Genomic DNA, 25,242 nt, shown 5'->3' on the forward strand with positions numbered 1-25,242 from the left:
TTTTGATTGATCCAAGTTGATCAGGGCCCCACCCATGCCAGGTTCGTTAACTACCCTGTCTATGATGTAGCGCATCAGATGGAGGTTGTCATGGATGGTCCGGCCTGGCACGGCGCATGTTTGCGCCTTGTCGACCAGTTTCTCGATGACAAGCGCCAACCTCTTGGCTAGCCCTTGGCCAAAATTTTCAAGTCTGCATTAAGCAGAGTGATGGGCCTAAAGTTATCTATTACTTTCCCTTGTTTAGATCTTTCTTCAGCAGTGTTACGGCTCCTCGGCTCACAAAACCAGGAATGCTCCCGTTTTGCTGCCAGTTGCAGTACACCGCCGCCAAGAGATCTCCAAACAAGTCTGGCATACAATTGTAAAGCTCGTAGGGTAGACCATCCAAACCCGGTGATTTGTCCCTCGAGCATTCTGCCATCGCTTCCCGCACTTCCGCCGCCGTGATGGCACCTTCGCAGCACCCTGCCTTCTTGTCGAGTCGTGGTAGGCTATGTAGGTAGGCACTGAAGTCCACCCTACGTTCTTGCCCTAGATAGATAGATAGATAGATAGATAGATAGATAGATAGATTGTATACAGACAGACAGGTAGATAGATACATGCATAGACATCTTGTCTTACTTTACATAACAATAAACGTAATTATATTCCATTTTAATGTATTTTATGAATTTGGCTGTTTAGAACAAGAGAGTAATCATGAGAACTTTTGGTACCATAGTTTTTTCTTTTGCATCATTAGTTCCATAGGAAACACCATAGAAAAGACCATCGAATGTGTCCGGATTCACTTTGGAAATACCAATACCAAGATTAGAATAGATAGCTGTGACTTGCTGCTCCTCCAGTGGAATCTTTTCTGTGATTTCTTGTATAAGATCCAGCAATCTGTGAGAAAATCAAGAAAACGACTTTCCATTAACAATGTGTTTCGAATACGTAATTAGCTTTAGGTGTAATTACACTAATTATTTCGCTTAACAAATTTTTGAATGCTACTCTTGCTTCTATTTCTTCTGTTGTTTCTAGCTTAGCATTGAAGCAGTAACTTTTATTATCTATGCCGCTCCAAATATGACCGCGGGATCTATTGCTATTACTTTTCTTCTTCTTCTTCTTCTTCTTCTTCTTCTTCTTCTTCTTCTTCTTCTTATATTATTATTATTATTATTATTATTATTATTATTATTATTATTGTTATATTATTATTATTATTATTATTATTATTCAGTAGTCTTATTTTTATAGTGTGCTTTCACCTCACTACCGAGCGCTTCTCTGTGTGCCTTGGGTATGTGCTGTGGTTTGTTGTGATGCTCTGATGGTTACTTTATTCAAAGTGTTTTACGTAGGATGTGTGCAGGGCCTAGTAGTACTATTTTCTGTAAGTATTGTATATTTGGTTTTGGTATGTATTTGTCTGAATATTTTTTATCATACCTAATGCGCCTACTATGATAGGAATTGTTTCTGTTTTTAGATTCCACGTTCGAGTTACCTCTATTTCCAGGTCTTTGTATTTTGAAAGTTTCTCCGTTCCTTTTAGAGACCCGTTGTCATCTACTGGTATTATTATTATTATTATTATTATTATTATTATTATTATTTATTATTATTATTTATTATTATTATTATTATTATTATTATTATTATTATATATTATTATTATTATTATTATTATTATTTATTATTATTTATTTTTATTATCATTATTATTTTATTATTATTATTATCATTATTATTATTATTACTATTTTTATTATTATTATTATTATTCTACCACCACCACCACTACTACTCCTACTACTACTACTTCTACTACTACTAATACTACTACTATCAAAAGCGATTTGAATATTACCTGTTGGCACTGCTATTCTCTTGTTCTGTCTCGGTCAGAACCTCCTCTGGTATGTTTAACAAATTGTTGATACTACGAAGAGAGTGGTTCAAAGTTATATTGGCCGACACAGTCGATACAAGTGGCACCATTTTCTCGTGAAGGTCTACAGCCAATTCAACATCTTCTTTGAAATACACTGGTTTCTGGGATACATCTAAAATCTCCTCCAAAGTACTGTCGATGTTTCCTGAAATGGAAAATTTAACATGAAATTTAAGGGAATTACAGTTGCTCTGAGCTGAAATATTAGATGCAAAGGTGTTGGTGGTGTTGGTAGTGGTGGTGGATTTGGTGGAGGTGGTTGTGATAGTGGTGGTGTTGTGATGTTGGTATTGGTGATGGTGGTGGTGGTAGTGGTAGTAGTAGTAGTAGTAGTAGTAGTAGTAGTAGTAGTAGTAGTAGTAGTAGTAGTAGTAGTAGCAGTAGCAGCAGCAGTTGCTGTTGTAAATAAATAGTTTGGACGTGCTGGATAATTTGAGAACCATGTGCCATGAAGTGTTAGAAACACATATGGAGAGCGATATACTGTTACGCTATCAAAAATATTTAAAATATCGGACATTTTCGAAAGTTTATCCCCTTTTAGGCAAGCCATGCATGACTTTAACACCGATCTATTAATGATTTCGCTCGAAAGTGGTTCACCATGAACTTTCCATGATATAATAGGAAAGAAATACTTTCCGACTGAGATATGTGCAAAGTATGGACATGTATAACAGCGACATGCAAGAAGTCGTTGAAAGAGGTAGATGCTGATTAAAAAAGGATGAAATGAGTTTGATTTTCTGGATAAGAAATGCTTAACGTGGGAAAAAATTTGAGCTCGTCATTTATGAGAATGTAACTGAGAATCAAAAGTCTTGGTCACCAGAAATAACAATTTGTAAAGACTTTTATATTTATATATGACCCATGATACTGATACAGACTCGAATCGCAACTCGCAATTCAAACGTCAACATACTGCCTACCCCTTTATTATATCCCTTTTCACTACAATACCAGGAATCCTTCGGAAAATTCCAAGGACCGTGACAGATAAAATTAGCACTAGGCTTTCAAAGAGTAACTCCTGGGATCGATTTCTTTGACTAACACTCTTCAAGGTGGTGCTCCAGCGTGGCCACAGTGAAGTGGCTGTAACAAGTAAAAATGCGTCTGTCAGACCTAAACGCACAATGTAATAGCACGCCTTTCATGAAAAGTCTGAGGAAGTTCCTCTCCAATGCCTAAAACCGCAAATATTACGTAATTTTGCTTTTAGAAGTTTAGAACTGGCGATGCAAATGGAAATGTTACGGAAACATTTGCAACTTATAATTAAAGACTATTAAAGGCTTTTCTTTCTCTTCTTGTTTTCATTGGATTACGATGGACTCTCAGGTCGTTAGACGACGTATGACGGTTCGACAATTTCTTACCGAACAACGGGAGCCACCCGTCAGATGTCGAAATGACCGTAGAGCAAGGTGAAATGAAATGCGTTGCTCAAGAACACAACGCCCAACAACAATCGATCTGAGAATCGATACCACGATCTCACAATCGTGAGTGCAACACCCTAATCACTAAGCCATGCGCCTTCATTGGATTATATATATACACTAGCAGTGTCGCCCGGCGTTGCTCAGGTTTGTAAGGGAAATAACTATAAAGCATTTTTAGAGAGTTATAGCCAAAAAATAGCAAAAAAATGGGAAAAAAATGGGAAAAAAATGGGAAAAAAATGGGAAAAAAATGGGAAAAAAATGATGGTAAATTTTTTTTGAGAGTTAAAAAAGGTGGAGTCCCCTAGACGGTCTGTGGTTTGGGTTTCTGATTCTCGACCCCATGTCGAATTTATCGATTTTTTTCAGAACTGGGGGAACTTTTCAAAATTTTCGCTGCGTTAGTTTTGAATTATGACATTGGGCTATGTGTGTATCAAGTTTCATCAGAATCGGTTGAAAGCCGTGGTCAGGGTGAGGGTACGAGAAAACAGACACACAGAAAACGCACAGACAAACTGCCGTTTATATAGAGAGAGATACTTTGTTCCTCTTGTATATCTCTTAGACATTGGTTAAAGCGTATGAGCTGTGTGTGTATCTATCGATCCTAATGTAGAAATTAACATGATCACGTCGAACAAAATGAATTTTCACTGAGGAAAATTATTTGCAGCATTAAATAATTTTCTTGTTTGAATTAAAGAAAGTACTGGAATTGTGTGAATGTTTCTGCCCAGTAGAGTCTGCATCTACTACTTCTATACAAAATAAGGAGAAAACATTTTTGCCCTCGGTTAATTGGTATAATTAAAAAGAAAATGAGCAAAGACAGACAGTTCCGTAGGGACAAGAAACGGAAAAGTACAAAATAAAATGCTGATTTATTGAAGTTATCCAAGCTTTGAGAAAATGTAAATAAATAGTTGTATGTATGAGAGAGAGGGAGAGTCTGTGTGCGTGCGTGTGATCATGCGCGCGTGTGCGTGCGTGTCCTATGGTATCATCCACTGTGGTTGATGATGATGACAACGACGAAGAGGATGGTAATGGTGATTGACGAAGCTAATTATGACGGTAATGGTGATAAAATTAATAAGAAACACGATACTTACGTTCATCAGTGAATTTCATGTGGCTTTGCCTAACTCCTATGTTAAGCAATGCCTGGGATTTGTTCAAAACTTGGGAGATATTGCGCCGCAGTTGACTTTCAGTCATTTCGCTAAATACTGTACAGTAAATATCAAATATTTTAATTCTGTTTGAGCTGAAATAAAAATAAATACATACATGTATGTCGGTATGTATATGTGTATGTAGATAGCTAGCTAGCTAGCTAGATAGATAGCTAGATAGATGGAAGCATACATACATTGATATATATATAATTATATATATATCTATATATATATATATATATATATATATATATTAGATAAGAATTTGTTTGGTAAAGCACGTGGGTGAATATATAAGAAAATAGTAAAGTGTGAAAAACGACAGAAGGCTTAAATGTTAAAAAATATATATATTTGTGTCAAAATGTCTGGAGAATATTGGAAAAATTTTTTTTCCCTTTCCTTAAAATGACATAATTTTAAAATTTTTAAAGAAATTACCGGTTTCGCGTGTAGCTTTTCAAATTTCTTGTGACGTTATGTTTATATTGCATGGAATTATCGTTGTTTTTATTTCCAGGAGATTTCTAAATAAGGGGAGGTAGTGAGTGATTTTTTCCGGTGTAGGGGAGATAATCGCTTAAAAATTTTTTTTCCCTTTCCCTTCAACCTTGCAAGAAGGATATGCACAATAATGTCAGAACAAAATACCAGGAACTTTAGACTGCAAGAACTAAAAAACACCCTAATTGACAGACATTACCCAGCTCAACTCATAGAGGATGGGATCAGACGTGCAACAGAAATCAACATAGAAACTTTAAGAAAAGTTCAACACAACAACACACCTTCCCCGAAAATACTACCTTACATATCTACATACAACCCCAAAAACAAGAAGCCTTCACCATCATCACCCAGAATTTACCAATACTTCATAAAAACCCAAATTAAAGGAAATTCTAAACATACACCAAATCATTAAAAGCTACAAACAGCCTAAATCACTTAAAAAGATTCTCACAAAGGCAAAATTGTCTTCTAAAATTACGGATGCAAAAGTAAAAAAATGTGGTAGATCGAACTGTGCAACATGCCCTAACCTATTGGAAGGATCAGAATCTTCTTTAAAGAGGGACAGAAATTTAAGATCAAATCTAACTTACTTGTGCCTCTGAAAACATAATTTATGTTATTAAATGCTCGGGCTGCCACCAAGACTACGTGGGTTCCACGGGACTGTCACTCAGGCGCAGATGCACACTGAATCGACAACAGATTGCATTCCCAGAATATAGAATGATACCTTTTAGTGAGCACATTGAGAAATGCGCAAAGCAACTACTGCCACAATTTTTAATCTTCCCATTTTACCAATGTGCTTTCGGATCATCAACACAAATGAGACTGAACAAGGAAACATTCTTCATTGAAAAGTACAAACCCAGACTCAACCATCCGAACATACTGACACAGAGAAATTAACAAGGAAAAGGGAAAAAAAATTTTAAGCGATTATCTCCCCTACACCGGAAAAAATCACTCACTACCTCCCCTTATTTAGAAATCTCCTGGAAATAAAAACAACGATTATTCCATGCAATATAAACATAACGTCACAAGAAATTTGAAAAGCTACACGCGAAACCGGTAATTTCTTTAAAAATTTTAAAATTATGTCATTTTAAGGAAAGAGAAAAAAAATTTTTACAATATTCTCCAGACATTTTGACACAAATATATATATTTTTTAACATTTAAGCCTTCTGTCGTTTTTTCACACTTTACTATTTTCTTATATATATATATATATATATATATATATACTTTATTTAAAGCAGCAGAAAATTCAACAAAATCTGTTACTTTGAGTTTCTCGTTGCCGTTCATCAGACAGTTTTTGCTAGAATATATATATATATTCAAAATGTGACCTCGTGTGTACCGTTGGCGATTTTTTTCCTCCGTCTTCCCTTCTCTGGAACTTTCCTTTTCCTATGTTTCTGACGAAGAGCTCCGCTCGAAACGTAAAACCCTCCTTCCCTTCCTTCCTGAACCTCCAATAATAATATATTTGTTCCAGGTCCTCGCGTTGTTGTGTCTTCTCTTTGTCTTTTCATGTTTGGATTAACTTTATATATATATATATATAATTATATATATATATATATATATATATATATATATATATATATATACACACACTCGTTTAAAAGCCGCCCTGTCGAAACCTTCGGCCCAACAATGACACTTCATGCATTGAGTAGATATTAAATCTTTTTCAACTTGACCGATATTTTTCAAGCAATGAAACAACTTATTGCAAAGTTGCAGGATAAAAAACATCTTTTGTCTTCCCGTTCAGGGGTCAATGCAATATTTTCTGTCTAACCTCCTTCTTTCTCTCTCTCCCTCTTTCTCCTTCTGTTGACTATCACCAGCGCCACCACCGTTGCCACCTCAACTGCCATACACACATCATTCAGACTTCTGACGCCACCACCATCAATATATTTGACTGCGTCACTTTCTCCTCCACCACCATCACTACAGTCTTTCACATCGCTTTCTTTCACTGACTGCCCCGGCTACCGCCACCACCACCATAGAGATAGATAAATAGAAAGATAGGTAGATAGATAGATATAGACCAACAGACAGACAGACAGACAGATAGATATAGATAGATAGATAGATAGATATAGATAGATAGATAGATAGATAGATAGATAGATAGATAGAGGGATAGATAGATAGACAGACAGACAGACAGGATAGACAGACAGACAGACAGACAGATAGATAGATAGATAGATAGATAGATAGATAGATAGATAGATAGATAGATAGATAAATAGATAGATAGAGGGATAGATAGATAGACAGACAGACAGACAGGATAGACAGACAGACAGACAGACAGACAGATAGATAGATAGATAGATAGATAGATAGATAGATAGATAGATAGATAGATAGATAGATAGATAGAGAAAGGGATGTGGAGGGATTTCTTTTGAATTTGAAATGTGTTTTACCATTTATTTAGTTAGTTCTTTACCATTGTATAGCCACCGGCATGAGACATGAGTTCAAGTGTGGTGGCCTCTTTTAGGTTGGGGAAAATAATGAAAAACAGGATGCGGTGTGGTCATCACTAAAACGATAGTATTCAGTATGTCAGCTGCAGGAATTTCCGTCAAAGAGACAAAGTTGAACAAAGCTGTACTTCTTCTCCCTCTTTCTCTCTCTTTTGTTATTACTCCCACTGCCACCATCAACATTACTACTTTTAATAAAACATCAACGCTCCCTAAATTTCTTTGTCTCCCTCTCTCCCTCTCTTTTTATTTCTCTATCTGTCTTCACCATCGCCCTCACCGTCTCTATGCCTACTATTACTCTCACTGTTTTATGAGGAATAGTAGGAGTGTCATTGAATAGTGAGAAAGCAGGGGTCTAAGTGTGACACACTGACACACAGAAATTAGTTTTCGCAATTATATTATATATATACTTATATGATTAGTTTAAACAAGTTACCGGAATCTTTGTAGACCAAGTTAATCTAACTGGTTTTAAAGATAATTTTGTTCTAATACCAGTAATCTAAATTGCACCTTTTCAATAAAACTGACCATTGACTGACCAGTTAAACTTCCATTTACCGTTAATGGATTCCAATGTATCAACACTGATGCGTATAAAACATAATTCCTTCACTTTAGTATGGCTGCTATCATATCCTTGTTAATTACAGATATCAATAAGGCGGCGAACTGGCAGAGACGTTAGCACGCCGGGCGTAATACTTCGTGGAGACGCAATGGCTCAATAGTTAGGGCAGCTGACTCGTGATCATAGGATCACGGTTTCGATTCCCAGACCGGGTGTTGTGAGTGTTTACTGAACGAAAACACCTAAAGCTCCTCGAGGTTCCGGCAGTGGGTGTTGGTGAACACTGCTGTACTCTTTCACCACAAATTTCTCACTTCCGGTTTTTGTTGTATTTGTATTTCAAAGGGCCAGCCTTGACACACACTGTATCTCGCTGAATCTCCCCCAGAACTACATTAAGAGTACACATGTCTGTGGGGTGCTCAGCCACTTGCAAATTAATTTCACGAGCAGGATGTTCCGTTGATTGGATCAACTGGAACCCTCATCGTCGTAACCGACGGAGTGCCATAAAATATACATATAGATTTCACAAATGACATCCAAAGACTCTCTCTATAGAAGACTATTAGTGCTAAAAAAATTCAAACATGGGCTCCGGTGTCTATAGAGGGGGATTTTTTCACAAGGTAAAGAAAGGCTTAAAGAGGAATCAAGTTGATTGGATAAACAAATTAGACACACCAAATATATTCTTTTCTCCTCTAGGCACAAGGCACGAAATTTTGGGGGAGGGGCTAGTCGATTACATCGACCCCAGTGTTTAACTGGTACTTAATTTATCGATCCCCGAAAGGATGAAAGGAAAAGTCGACCCCGGCGGAATTTGAACTCAGAATGTAAAGACATGAAATACTAATTTCTTTACTACCCAACAGGGGCTAAACACAGAGGGGACGAACAAGGACAGACAAACGGATTAAGTCGATTATATCGACCCAGTGCGTAACTGGTACTTACTTAATCGACCTTGAAAGGATGAAAGGCAAAGTCTACCTCGGCGGAATTTGAACTCAGAACGTAACGGCAGACGAAATACCACGAGGCAGTTCGCCCGACGTGCTAACGATTGAGCCAGTTCGCCGCCCTGACACATCAAATATGTGAAATATATTCAATACGTTAAATACAAAATATGAATATATGTATACACGTAAAACGAGGGAAAACAAAAGATATTTGTATTACAGTAAACAATGCCATCGAAGATAGAATATTAGGTAATATTTTTTATCTGATTTTGAAAACTTCAATAAATTAATTTTTTTGTTTCAATTATTTTAAGATTCAAATATAGCTCAGGATTGGATTATCATAGGATTATCATAAGATTCAAATATAGCTCAGGATTGGATTATCAAAGCTAAAATAAGCGCATTCAGTATGGTTGAGAACAGAATTAGTGAAGAAGGCTAGAACTACAAGCGGGTGAATAAAAGTTGGCCTTAAGAATATATTCGTCCGGTACCGTGGCTTGCCCTCTTTAGCATGTAAGAAATCCACATGGTAGGATTCTCACCGTATATAAACTTTTATACACACTTGATATATAATATATAATATATATATATATATATATATACATATACATATATATAAACATATATATATATAATACATACATATATATATATACATATGAATATAGATATATACATATATTTATATGTGTTGTGTGTGTGTGTGTGTGTGTGTGGTGTTGTGTGCGTGCGTGTGTTATATATAAATAAGGTAGCTATCAGGAATTTAAAACCAACACGAAAATTAATTTGCAGTCACTGGATATCTGTTACATGATGACGCGTAATTGTGTGCATATGCAGCTATGACACTTTCAAACATTGGAAATATTATACGGAAGAGAGGAGTAAAATTTAAATTATTTTAATCTCGAAACGCGTATATAATCAATCCAGGTCGTGTTGATTCATTATTCTGCTCTTTGCCTTCGTAAAAAAGTATGTTTACCGTCATGGAGATTCTTAGAGTAGCAGAAAAGGAATACTTAACTCATATTTCTAATTTCGGTATGTGTCGAAGCAGTTAGCTGAACCCTAATTATAATTACGTGTATATATATATATATATATATATATATATTATATATATAGTTAATCCAAACATGAAAGCACAAAAAAACACAACGCGAGGACGTGGAACAAATATAGTATTATTGGACGCCCGTTTCTAGCGGAGTTCTTCGTCGGAAACATAGGAGAAGGAAAGATCCAGAGAAGGGAAGACAGAGGAATAAAAATCACCAACGGTACACACGCGGCCACATTTTGCATGCAAATATGTATGTGTATATATATATATATATATATATATATATATATATATATTTATATTTATATATGTATGCATGTGTATGTGTGTGTGTATATGTATATATATATAATATATATATATATTATATATATATATATATATATATATTATATATAATATATATATATATATATATATATATATATTTATATATATTTATATACACACATATATATATATACAGTTCTCTCTGTATATTTATATGGGTTTGTTTGTCCTTTGTATAATAAAACATTGATAAAACACTTTCATTGAATGTATGAATTAGTATATTGTGGGTCACAAGTACAACGCTTTTGATTATTGTGACGTATAATACATGCGATAAAATCGAATGTTTGGAACAAAACCAAATAAATTTGAATAAATATGTTAGAAGCATTTGCTTACCCACTGTTTTCTACTCTGAAATTTCCCGTCATGGTTGAAAACTCATGCTCCATCTGCAAATATTATAATAATAATAATAATAATAATAATAATAATAATAATAATAATAATAATAATATAATAATAATATAATAATAATAATAATAATAATAATAATAATAATAATGATAATAATAATAATAATAATAATAATAATAATAATAATAATAATAATAATAATATTAATGGCATTTTGTAACTTAATATAATGATCTCTTGACTTTGGATATGTACATTTGTATATTATTATATTATTCTAATATATTGATTTGACTAACTGTAACATTATATATGTGTATGTATATTATTATATATTATTATGTATATACGTATATATATATATATATATATATATATATATATATATAGGTGCATGTGTATATACGCTTATAAGTATGTGTTTATTATATATTATGTATATGTACTCATTCTTGTATGGGTGAACCTTCTCTGATATTCATATTTAGATTGTACTTTATTCTCTGAAGAGGCATTGGGATATATTTGTAAGTGTTTCATTTATAACCACATATTAACTTATCATACCTGGCTAATTTGAGCATAATGAGATACTCATATCTACATGGCTGAAACAGCTGTAAGATATAGTTTATATTTATATTTATTTATATTTATTTATATATATTGTACTTATTGTATCATATTACTCATTGATGTGCACTGTTTTGTTCTGTACTATTATGTTTGACCTTAATATTCATATGTTGTTGGTTAATAAATTATGTGAATGGGTATTATCTGGTAGTTGATTATTGATTAAGGTGTATTTCTCCATTTTCTTATTTTGTATTATATATATATATATATATATATATATATATATATATATATATATATATATATATATATATCCTCGTGCTACCACAAAGAGAGAAGAGCAAAGACTGGTAACGGCTCAAAGAGCCATGGAAAGGTCAATGCTTGGTATCTCGTTGAGAGAGCACATCAGTAGCGAGATCATCAGAAAGAAGTCCAGCGTGAGAGATGTCATCGCAGAGTATACACGCAGCAAGTTTAGATGGGCTGGACACGTCGCCCGGCTCACCGATAATCGGTGGACCCACGCAGTCACCGAATGGTACCCGCGCGAGCGGAAAATACCACCCGGATGACCTCCACGACGGTGGAGTTACGATTTCAGGAGGACGATTAGGATCACGTGGATGAGAAAGGCACGATCCAGAGAGGAGTGGACAGCGTGCTGTGACCAGCGGTGTCAAATGGACGCCTGACGGACTGGTCGGTCAAGTGATCAAGAGATATATATATATATCACTTGATCACTTGACCGTGATCAAATTTAAAATTTAAAGAGTAGAACATTAAAAATAAAAATAACAAAAGACAAGAGGACATGCGCATGGAATGTATGAGCTGGACGCTCGGTAAAGTGGAGGAAAAGAAAGGGTTTTTAATGTTCCGAGCATAGCTCTTTTTCAGAAAGGAAAACTGAAAAGTTGAGAGAAGGAAAATATTACCAAAATTACGTGTGTGGTTACATATGTACATATGCGTGTGTGCGTGTCCGAGCACTTGTGTGTGTGTGTGTGTGTGTGTGTGTAAACACAAGATTAATGAATAATTGAGTGGGATTTCATATACTGTCACAATCGGAAATTATATCACGGAATATATAAATGATGTTCATTGTGTGGACTTCTTTTAAAGGCAAAATAGTGGATCGAACAGTCTTTTTATTGACCAGCAAAAAATCAGTAAATTAAAAAAAAAGTATTATGTAATAATTTACTATCAGTAAATGGAGTTGATTGTCTGAATTTCATGAAACCCAAATACAATTAATTCGCATTATTTTACTACGGTCTACTGCATGTTCATGTCTCAGTATATTTATAAGTCTGTATAAAAGTCTATATATACTTACATGCATACAAATTATGAACATATGGATTGCATTAGATTGCCGATGTTCAGTCCACAGGAGAATGAAGGTCTCAGCATACTCTCTCTACCAACCTTGTCTGATGTGGAGGCCGTGTTTTGACCTCGAGAGTATACAAGTTCGATGAACCTCAACGAAGCTTGGCAGTGGAGTAAATACTCATACAGAGGTGTAGTAAAAACGATTCAAGGATGAAAGGCAAAGTCGGCTGCGGTAGAATTTGAATTCAAAATATAAAGAGGGGCGAATTACCGTTTATCATTTTGCCCGACGTACAAACGATTTTTCCAGCTCGCCGCAGAGTATGTAGGGAATCAAATAATAAATGCATACGCATATAATACTTATCTGTATATTTGAATTTAACATGTATTTACAAATGTATGTATTTATGTGTTTAAACTGATCAGGCTAAACTTTAAGATACCTGTTATCATTTAACAAAATCGATATTAATATCTACTAAACGTATTGAGCTCACTATTTAAATTGACGTTTTGCATTTCTTGTATAAAATATGCATGTGTGCGCGTATTCAGTGCGTGTGTGTGTGTTCGGAGAAAGAGAGTGAAGATATCTACTCACGGCTCTTGATATGTTCTCAGCAGGGATTTTATATTCGTTGAACTTTTTAATAATCAAACGAAATACGAAGGATTTGGTCCAGCCTATGGATTGATATAGAAAATAATCGCTGCGTTTATAAATGAGACACACGTTATAAATGCACATAAAACCCACATACGTAGATAAAAATACACGTTCATAATTACATATACACTTAAAAATACTATATTTAATTATATATAGGGAGAATTCACAAAAAAACAAAAGACGAAGACAGGTCACTAGCAAGGTTTCCTTATTTTGGGCTCAATATCTCATTAAGCCTTCCAGTTCGATACGCACGCAGTTTCCCACACTTATCAATCTTCTTCCTCCATTCCCTCTCTTCGTGAATCGGCGATCAATGTCTGCACGTGGATGATGGGCTCCACACATCGTTAGGACCTTTCTTGATTTCCTGTCCATCTCCTTTAGATTCTCCTCGGTCCACTACAGTTTTCCAGCTTCATACCGAACTATTGCGACTGCGTGCGAGGTTATCGCCAAAATTATGTTTCTGGCATTAAGCTTTCAAACCAATATTTTGCTCACTCGCCAAAAGTGCTCTCTTTTTCTCTTTTCCTTCATGAAGGGGTGCTTGATTCCATCTGTGTGTGTGGGAGAGAGAAATTGGGGGAGGGAACATTGCAAACGATGAATGAAATGAACATGAAATGAAAAAATCGTGCAAATAAAAGGGCAATACTACAGATGCATACGCTTCCGACTTTGTTGCTTCATAGCATACAGAAAAAAATCCAGAAAAATTTTCTACAAATACCGCTTAAATGTTGTGGCTTCAGAGTATATAGGAACTTATCGGGAGGAATTTTTTCGGGGGTGGAGAGATGAATTTTGAAAAAGTCACACGATCTGATTTTTTTCCCTCGTAACTTTCATGAAAATGTGTATCTTTTAATGTAATTTTATGCAAATCTCTTTCAAACGATATAGATTACGGTTTTAAACAAATCTGGGGGAAATATTTTTCGTGGATTTTCACCTTTTTTAACCGCAGCCTTTGACATGATGGGATTGCGGGGAGCAGCTTTCTATGAAAAAGGTTTGAAAACTCTTTTTTTATCACCCTCCTTCCTCATAACCCCACTCCGGACCTATTTTGGCCAATTATTTTTTTGCACTTCAAAACCATGGGAAGAGCAGTTTCGGTAATTGTTTTTTTAATTGTTAATATTATCAGAGGAAAAATTGATTTAAGGGGGATTCGGCTGTTGTTTCATGCACATCTAAAAACAAACTTTCTCGTTACTTTATCATTCTTGCTTGTATTGATGTTTTTCAATAGTTTCCCCCATAAATACATTTATATGCTATAAAAATAAAATTTGAGAAATTATGAATTTTTTGCAACCCCACTTCCTGCCCTCGATTGTTTCTGTTTAGAAATTAAAATAGCGGAGAGCCTGAGAATGTCGTTGCTGGCATTTATCCACAGAGATTTTTTTTTTAAATTACGGAGATGTACTTGCATAGCAAGTGACCTGACCTGAGATCGTGTACTGAAAGAAAAACAATTGCAGAGTGGAAGATGTTTGTAAGCCATTCAAGAACACGCAAAAACCGTTAGTTTCACTTTAACATTTAAATTTAATTTGTATCAAAATATTTTCGTCGCTTTGAAATTGCGACATGTCCACTGACAAAACTTCACAAAAGTAATGCCGCACGAAATTTTGTCAATGGTTTCAAAGCAACGGTAGAGGTAAAAATTTAGATTACAATTTATTTTGTTGTTTTTCGTCCACCAATGCACCACGCGTGTGTTACTTCGGCATCATCATTCCATAAAATGCATTTCATGGGAGAAAAATATTGAAATAACATGTGAGAGAGTGGAAAGGGAAAATGGACAAAATCGGTCCTAATAAGGTAAGGTTTATAGCATTCCAAACAGCAATAACAACAAAATCACTTTGAAATATTTTTACAAAAATTATACGTGTTTCTTTTAAAATTTTCATTCAATAATGTTTTTACATTACGTATAGATACTAGAATAAATTGTCGGTTTCCCAAATATTGAATTAAAACTTGAAATGAAAACATTAAAACATAGGCGCAGGAGTGGGTGTGTGGTAAGTAGCTTGCTAACCAACTACATGGCTCCGGGTTCAGTCCCACTGCGTGGCATCTTGGGCAAGTGTCTTCTGCTATAGCCCCGGGCCGACCAATGCCTTGTGAGTGGATTTGGTAGACGGAAACTGAAAGAAGCCTGTCGTATATATGTATATATATATATATATGTGTGTGTGTGTATGTGTGTGTGTTTGTGTGTTTGTCCCCCTAGCATTGCTTGACAACCGATGCTGGTGTGTTTACGTCCCCGTCACTTAGCGGTTCGGCAAAAGAGACCGATAGAATAAGTACTGGGCTTACAAAGAATAAGTCCCGGGGTCGATTTGCTCGACCAAAGGCGGTGCTCCAGCATGGCCGCAGTCAAATGACTGAAACAAGTATAAGATAAAAGATAAAAGATAAAAAAAAAAACATTAAAAGAGAAAGTGAGGCTTTGGAAATAAAAATGGATTACCCCCGCATTGAATGAAATGAATATTCAAATATGCGAGAAACTGGACTTTAAAAAAGTCAATAAACTTGAGAAATCGAAATTATAAGAAATTTCTTATGAATTTATGAAAATATTTTCAGACAGTCACCCCTTTAATAATAGCTTTCTGTTAGCACCTTTAATAATTATTACCTAATTAATAAGCAGCTTTGTCCATTATAGTATAGATACTCATTTGAATTGTGAAAAAGTTTTCCTCTGCTATATTAGGTATTAACTGCCAAACCAGGGAAAAGCAGGATGTCTCCATTCCTACAGGGGAACCGGTTTACCTTGTATTTAATTATGTGTATGTGTGTGCGTGTGTTTGTAGAAGGTTGAAAAGTAACAAACGAATTGATATGTGTAGGGAAAATAAGACAAGGTAGAAAGTGCTAAAATAACTTTATCATGAAAAACATTTTAGTACCGGTTTCAGACTTTGAGACTTTTTCAACTTCAGAGTAAAGCATGGAAAACAATTAAATTGTGGAAAAATTAAATGAAATGTTTTCTTTTTCATATTTCCATAGTTTTCAAATGCATGAGACATTTTCTTTTTTTCTGTCACTCTCTCTTTTACTTTCGTGAAGGCTCGGTAGGAAGGTAGTAGTAGATCTAACAGAATATTTGATATGAGGGATGTGAGTTCTTGGTTTTGTTTGTTTAAGCAGCAGCAGAAGAAGAAGAAGCAGAAGAAGAAGAAGAAGAAGAAGAAGAAGAAGAAGAAAGAAGAAGAAGAAGAAGAAGAAGAAGAAGAAGAAGAAGAAGAGAAGGAGAAGAAGAAGGAATAAAGAATTTCTTAATGTCCCCTTAAACAGGGACAACTGAAGAAGGGGAATATCCTTTATGTTGCATGTCCCGTTTCTCTCTTTGTTATTACGTTGTTCGAAGAAAGTTCGTTTTCTATGTTTTTATTTTTGTTTTTGTTTCTTATTGTGTTTAACGTTTTTTTTTTATGTCCTGTACATATATATGAATGTATATATACATATATATGTAGGTATGTACATATATGTATCTCTCTCTCTCTCTCTCTCTCTCTATATATATATATATATATATACGTACAGATACGTATGTGAGCGCAAGACCGCAAGTGCATACGCACACACACACACACACACATATATATATATATATATACACACTCTTGCACACACGTATACACACATCAAAATATTTCCATTATAGTAACTATTATTCAATATTCTTATTAACTATCAATTTGTAATAAATCTGGTGGTGTTATATTAGACAATAAATAACACTTACCATTGAAATAATTCTTGTTACATAAGTGTCCGACGCAACAACCAGTACAAGACGTGCTATTCGTCCGTTTATTGCATGTAAGGGTATTGTTTCTCATAGCTTCAACACATTTTCTGTATGTGCTGCAGGACCTTTCAGTCTTCAGTTTAACACCGTTCATTGATATTGCGAATCGGCATACTGGCTGTAATAATAGATATGAAAATTATACACTACAACCAAAATATTTATTAGTACGATTACTGCTCATTACATCAAAGCAGTTTATATGAAAATACGATATATTAGTATAAAATTTGGAGAGAAAACAAGCAAGATGTTGTTAACTTAATGAGGGACATTCTGAAAACGGAAAATATCAGAAGTGGAGAAGAATATTTAAAGAAAAGAATCCATCACGAAAACGCAATTAATAATCGCAAACACCTAACAATAATAAAAGTAATGAAAATGTAGACATTGAAGTTAGAAATAATATATTTGTTGCCTTAATTTGAAATTGAATCTCGTTTCTTCCAATCACGGAAAAGTTTTAGAAAGAAAATTGGATCTCCCAAACTGAGTGAGGATGTCATGAAAAAATGACCAATGATAGCGTCGGTAGGCTGGCGTCTTCAAAAAAGCCAATGAAGTCGGTGATTGCAAATGAATGAATCTTTAAATAAACTAACTCAGCTTCAGGAAAACGGAAAGGTCTGAGATCAGAACAGACAATAAAACAGGCAACAGAATTCAGCCATGCTCTTATGTCACGCTCTATTCTCCTATATTCTCGTAGATAAGTTAATGTGAAGCATTGATCTATGATATTACCGGTGTCTTTTATTGTTTCTCTTGTGTTTCTTTCGCCTATGTACAACTGTGTATTCAGAGATATGCCTGACAATTTTAATTTGAGTTTTAGCTGCGTTTTAAAGGTATAGGTTTTACCTTTCTATGAAACAATATGGCCCTCACCTATTATGTTCTGGAGAGCGTATTGTACTACTTGATGTGAGGGAAGATTTAATCTGTTTCGAATATTTCATAACCTCGAATATCAAACAACCTCTTTGGCTATGGCCAACAGACGAAGGAAAACTGTCATTTGCTTCTTAACTTATTCAATCCGCTCCGTGTAATGTTTGCGAACTGGTAGGGCCAGGTTGACTTCTAGTTATCCCCTCTAAGGTTAGTGACCAGAGGTCATTCGACAAGGAACCTTGATTCCAAGTTGACTTCTGGCCACATACATTCATGCATCCTCCTCTAAGGACAGCCATGTTTGTCGGAGAAAGGTCACTCTAAGTTCGTGTGTTCGTTTCTTGAATATGGATTCCTGGACAGGGTAGAACGTTGTGTCCTTGAACAAGGCACTTCATTCCACTTTCTTCCAGTCAAATCAAGTGAAATGTGTCTCAACCTCGTGATGTTCATCTATTTCTCTCTTCAATCGTCACATCCTTGTCCCATTGTGTCATGAATAAGAAGATCGATAGGGTGTGTATATGTCTAAGCAGGCACATAAAAAACTAACGAAAGCATAGTACAATCTATGTGGACTTAATGGCTTTCGAGTGACGGCTGCGGATATATTTTAACGAAAAGGAAGAAAGTAATATTCCAGTTTACCTCTGCTCCTGGACATCTTGTCACTTCTAGATCATTGCACTTATTTCCTGAACATGTTTGACACTGTAAATGCCGTTGATATAACGAGTAATCTACAGAATACAAGTAAATATCTGTATTTATGAACCAAATAATGCAATGCATAGCAATAACAGGAAATAATTTTCTTTATGATGTAAAAAAAATGTATACGCGTTACTATTGAAATCAATACATGTTAGACATATAAAACAAAATATTAACAAAGACTATAAACCTATTTTTATGTTCATTTGGAATTGTTTCAATAATGTCACAAATTCAACTGAGAGAAGCATGAAAGCCTCTTGTTGTCCTTTTAGTATTCTGATGTAACAAACATGTGAAAATCGTTGAACAAGTCAAATAAAGTGATGAAATTCGAAAACTGCAAGCATTATTGCAGTGGGAACTCCCTAATAAAACCTGAGAATCTCATTTAAGTTATGCTGCAATGTCATATAGAATGTGAAGAAGGGCATAAAATGTGAAGTGAGCAAAACAATATTTGGATGAACAATAAATAATATGATCACTAATATGGTGTTTTTTCCAATATATATACGTTTATGTGCGTATGTATATATGTATGTATGTAAAGGTTTTAGTTGCCAATCCTGTAAAAGACATTGTAGATATTTAGCTGGGCTAAAAAGTCACATTCGATCACAGCACCAGTAACAGTTAAGCTTCGTGCAATGGCCATACTCGATAACGAGGGGGAAGCCATAATAATTTATGTATGTAATTATGTATGTATGTATGTATGTATGTATGTATGTAACTATGTATGTATGTATGTATGTATGTAGTTATGTATGCATGTGTGCATGTATTATGCATGTATGTCATTATTTACTGTTATTTCAAGATTTCTTGGCAATAGAGAAAGAGAGAGTTTCTATCCTACATCTACGGCTCCTTCATTGGAATTTCAATAACATCACTGTTACCATCATCTGGGAACTTTCTACCAACATATCCATGCATAGTCTTCTGTTCATAGATCCTCATCCGTTCATCTAATAAGTTGCGGTAGAATCGTGCGACTTCTTTGATCATGTAGTCTATGTTATCAGATAAGGAATGTTGCTCAAGGAGCTGCCTTCCAAATCATATGAAGTATGCAAACTTGGTCAAGGGATGCACTTCGACATTTGTGGTTATAAGAGGTTACCGAAACACGTTGTAGGCCAATGTTTTATTGAATGCATAGATTTCTAAGGTCAAAATTTTATTTATTCAGCTGTAATGATCTTTGATTATACTGAGATGACGCCTGTAACTTAATGGCACCAGTAACATGATGGCACCTGTAACATAATGGTACCTATAAAAAAGCACTTGATATCCACCCTAGATATCTGTAACGATCCTCATCAGATATGTTTCTTTACTACCCACAAGGGGCTAAACACAGAGGGGACAAACAAGGACAGACAAACGGATTAAGTTGATTACATCGACCCCAGTGCGTAACTGGTACTTAATTTATCGACCCAGAAAGGATGAAAGGCAAAGTTGACCTCGGCGGAATTTGAACTCAGAACGTCAAGACATACGAAATACGGCTACGCATTTCGCCCGGCATGCTAACGATTCTGCCAGCTCGCCGCCTATAATCCTCATCAGATATAGGGGTAACAGTCAGGTCATTGATGGCAATGTTGCTAGTCTGGTTTACATTTTTCCCCCTTTTCACAATCATATAACATTTATCCTGAACAAATGCCAACCCTACATTTTTTGAGAATGTTGTAACTTGATCAAGGCTCTTTTTCATCTCATCCATATTCTTTGCATAAAGTTTTAAGTCATCCACAAAGAAACAGCTTTCAATTTTGGAATTTCTGTTTCCTTATGAACCAATGAGATATCCTTAAAATGAATGACATGGGGTTTACAGAAAGTATAAACAACATCACAACGAGGTTGTCCCCTTGGAATATGCCTCTGCTATATTGTATTTTGTCAGTGATAATAATCACTCTTTGTGTTTAATTTCATGATGGTGGCCCACAATTAAATCAGGTCAGCAATGGCTTTGATTATGGCTCAATGGAAATTTAGCCAGATGAAGGGCTTCTAGCATCCATGAGTATGTATGTATATATGTATGTATGTATGTTTTTGTATGTATGTATGTATGTATGTATGTATGTATGTTTTTGTATGTATGTATGTATGTATGTATGTATGTATGTATGTGTGTGTATGTATGTATGTACGTATGTATTTATGTATGTATGTGTGTCCGTATGTGAAAATGTGTGAATGAATGTGTGTGCGCATGTACATACATATACAGACTCGTATATTTTCTCGAGTGATGTGCTTAATCGGACCCCATTTTAAGTCTGTCATTTGGAACTTTCGCTGTTTATGCCGGAGTCTTCTCTGTTGTAAACAATCAAGGCAGGTCTTTGGTTTCAGGATATCTTCCTACTTTCCCCCAACCAATCACAGCAGCCTTCTGAATTATCATCAGCATTGACAGACAGTCCTGGCTAAGCGCTAAAAATATACTTTACCTCTCTACTTCGTTTTCTTCCTCTCTCCTCCCCAGCATCACTCTTACCAACCCACATCCACACATTATTTGTCCCTCCGCCCACATTTACACTTTATACACACTTCACACACTAGACCACAGTTTCTACCTACACATCTCACTTCGGTAGCACAGTTACACTCTTCACACTTTATTACACACACACACAACTTTGTCCCATTGGATATTCTATCTTTGACACACACATACAAATGCATGTACACTGATACATAGACTCATACATATTCACGCACACTCACTCTTCAAACACATACACACACTCACACAAACATACCCATACTCACACATTCACTCTTGCACCCAACGTTTTGCTTTGTATCTCTAAATCCCTCACTTCTCTCTCCTCCTCCTTCCTTTTCCTCCCACTACTGCTTGGCTGCTATTAACTGTAACATTTTACCTCCCCTATACGCAGACATACCGCACCCTTCTCTCTCTTTCCATTCGTGTTCACTCTTCTTCGAATAAAACCACATTTGCTCTTCTCTCCTTCTTTCGTCAACCATTTTCTGTCTCTCACTTAACCCATGTGTACCAACCCTTTACTTGTACCGTCTACATTATTTGACCTTCATGAAGTCTGCCATTTTTTCAGACAATATACATTACTGAATGCTCTGCCTGCATTTTGACCTTTTTTTTCTTGGTATTTGATCTTCTGAAACAACTTTTCTCTCGTATTCGATTTTTATCCTATAGATTCTGCTGCAACTGTCCATGTCACGTATTTCTGCCTTTACAGTGTTCACACAGCATTGAACAACAGTGATGGTGTCTGAATTGTGGTAACCGTCATGAATTATCATGAATACAGCTATCTCTTTTCCAATATTTAGATGGCTTTCAAGGCGGCAAGCTGGCAGAAACGTTAACACGCCGGGCGCAAAGCTTAGCAGTATTTCGTCTGCTTTTTCACGTTCTGAGTTCAAATTCCACCGAGGTCGACTTTGCCTTTTATCCTTTCGGGGTACCAGTTGCGTACTGTGGTCGATCTAATCAACTCGCCCACTACCCCAAAATTTCAGGCCTTGTGCCTAGATTAGGAAAGGATATTTAGATGTCTACCAGTCCGCCATATCAGCTTTTTCTCAGTTAAAACTTTATATTTATGCTCTCCAAGGCCTTTGTTTACCAATACACTAAGTTTTCTTTAATATAATGTGACATAAAATCGTTATATTTCATACCGTATATATCCATCCATCTACCATTTTCAACGCTCATTATTCCTGGGAGGGTCGTGAGGATGTCTGGTACCTCAGGTACCTCCTGCATAGGGTGCTGTCAGAGGCAACTGCCAATATACTTACTGATTGAATTCTCAAGCATGACCAAATGAGTCTATAGATATTTTCTAGCCATCTCTTTTTGGTCTACCCCTATATTCCCTGCTGTTTTACATCATTTTAAAGAATCGATCTTGCGATTTTGTCATGTGACATCCTAATTGCATGTCCGCATTACCGGAAATGTAGTGGCACAATACGGAAAAGTACCGACTCGATCTGGAGAGACTCCCTCGTCTCTAAGCTACACGCTGTGTCGAGTAAAGCTACTCCAGTTTTTTTGAAGGAATCACATTTCGGCCGCTTCTATTTGCGATCAGACTCTTTCGGTCGTTAGCCAATATTCATGACCACAGATGAGGATGGGCACGAAAACCAAACTGAAGATAGTGTGCTTGGCTTTGTTACCAAGTTGTCCTCTTCTGGGGATCGAATACTGGAACATTTTTTGTGTCTCGGGAGGGTCATTAAGCCAATAATAAACATACGTACTGGTTCTATTTCACTTTATTATTCGTCTCTTTGTTAACAATTTGTTAACGAATTAACTAAATGAATGTTTGATTAACCGTTTGGTTAACCTATCAACCAGTTATGGTTGTTAGCGACATTTTGTTGTCATTCGTGACCGCTTCGATGACTCATTTGTTTTCGTTCTATACTTATGTAGTTATGAATGAGAATGTACGTGAGAGAGAGGGTTAGAGAGTATGTCTGTGTGCATATGTGTGTGTACATGTGAGCGTACATTCATGTGTGCGCTGTTGTGTATGTTTGTGTATGTGTGCGTGCGCGAGTTCCCGTGTGTATGTGTGTGTGTGTGTGCCGTTGATGGCTTGTGTGAGACAGTTGAATCTGTAATTTCGTTAGAGCGAAGATGTGAATGTAAAGCGTGCGAATGGTAAAACGTTTATTCCTCATATCTTTATCTATAGTTTCCCTTTCATAAGACATGATATTGTAAGCTTCAGAGAGTAACCCGGATTTTCTTAGTGTTAATAATAAAAGAAAAGAAGAAACGAGAATTTTACTTACTTTGACATTGTGAATAATCCAGTATAAGTATTCGTTTCCCTGAGCCTTCCTGACACGTGCCAGAGACAGCCACAGTTCTGTTATAGACTTTTTTAATATACTTAACGAAGGCTGGCAAGTGACATCCACACTTCATAAGGTTATTGTCTTGGAGGTAACTGTAATAATAAAGAGAACTCTGAGTGCGTTTCAGATCAACAGAGAAATTCCTATGTGATTTGACAAGAAACAAAGATTATAAAATTTGAGCAGGTTTATAAACGCTATGACATTCATTTTTCTAAGGGTTGTTAATAACATCAATAATGTGAAATGATTTCTAGTAGAAAGTGGAAGCACTAAGGTTCTATTCTCTTTTAGCTTAGATATTGAATAATAAATTACCTTTAAATAAGATTACTAGCCACTTGAAACAATTCTATTTTATTGTAGTTTAGGGACATTTTAGTGTCGGAAATTTGCTGGTAGGGCTCTTGCGCCGCTATATCTGAGAAAACTCATTTAGATGGGCGGTTTTGGCGCTAAGAAGGTCGTGTTTATTCTATGTAGCAACTGGTTTTAAAACTATAGACGTACCAGTGCAGAAACTGACAAATTACAGTGTTTATTGCTTAAGCGGCACAGACATGTTTAGTAATTAATATTCATTTTTAATTTATCAATTTGAATATTTTCAGTGTTTTTCAAAAGAGGCAACAGCAAGAACAACAGCAACAACATCAACAAAAATACCACAACAACAACAACAACACAACAACAATAATAATAATAATAATAATATAATAATAATAATATAATAATAATAATAATGATAATATGTAATAAAAAAAAAATAATAATAATAATAATAATAATAATATAATATAATAATAATAATAATAATAATAATAATAATAATAATAATAAACTAAATGCAAAAGAAATAGACAAAGAAAATCCCAGCAATGGTTGAGAAGCTCAGGACTCAAAGCAGAAAGAGAAGGATTTTTAATTGCAGCACAAGACCAAATCCTCCCCACCAGAAATTACCAAAAACATGTAATGAAAAGAAATATAACAAGTAACTGCAGAATATGTGAAGATGGACAAGAAAAAATAAATCATATTATCTCTGGCTGCCAGTCCTAGCTAAGAAGGAATATATTCACAGACACGACAAAGTTGGGACCTATATACACTGGAATCTATGTCAACATTATGGAAACAAAAGACCACTGATGTGGTTACAGGAGTGTGACGAAAGAACTCTGGCCGAAATAAGATTAAGATTAATGTAAAAAATAAATAACACTGATGCAAAGTAACACCAAATATATATTGCGTTTGTTTTTATTGGCTAAACTGGCAAAATGACCGTTCCGAAATGTAACAATATCTTTCAACACACG

General features: G+C 35.4%; 1 protein-coding gene across 1 annotated transcript in view; it reads right to left on the minus strand.

Annotated features, from left to right (window-relative positions):
* Positions 1-686: 686 nt before the first annotated feature.
* Positions 687-25,242, minus strand: part of LOC115230659 — a gene marked incomplete at its 5' end in the record, with an annotated part of 43,196 nt that continues 18,640 nt past the window's right edge. The window contains 8 exons of the mRNA XM_036499758.1: positions 687-894; positions 1,868-2,096; positions 4,515-4,669; positions 10,920-10,972; positions 13,468-13,550; positions 17,333-17,516; positions 18,944-19,035; positions 23,855-24,012. Coding sequence (XP_036355651.1) covers positions 687-894; positions 1,868-2,096; positions 4,515-4,669; positions 10,920-10,972; positions 13,468-13,550; positions 17,333-17,516; positions 18,944-19,035; positions 23,855-24,012 — 1,162 coding nt within the window. The remainder of the gene's footprint in view (positions 895-1,867; positions 2,097-4,514; positions 4,670-10,919; positions 10,973-13,467; positions 13,551-17,332; positions 17,517-18,943; positions 19,036-23,854; positions 24,013-25,242) is intronic.

Source organism: Octopus sinensis, unplaced genomic scaffold, assembly GCF_006345805.1.
Source record: "Octopus sinensis unplaced genomic scaffold, ASM634580v1 Contig16094, whole genome shotgun sequence".
Taxonomy (NCBI): domain Eukaryota; kingdom Metazoa; phylum Mollusca; class Cephalopoda; order Octopoda; family Octopodidae; genus Octopus; species Octopus sinensis.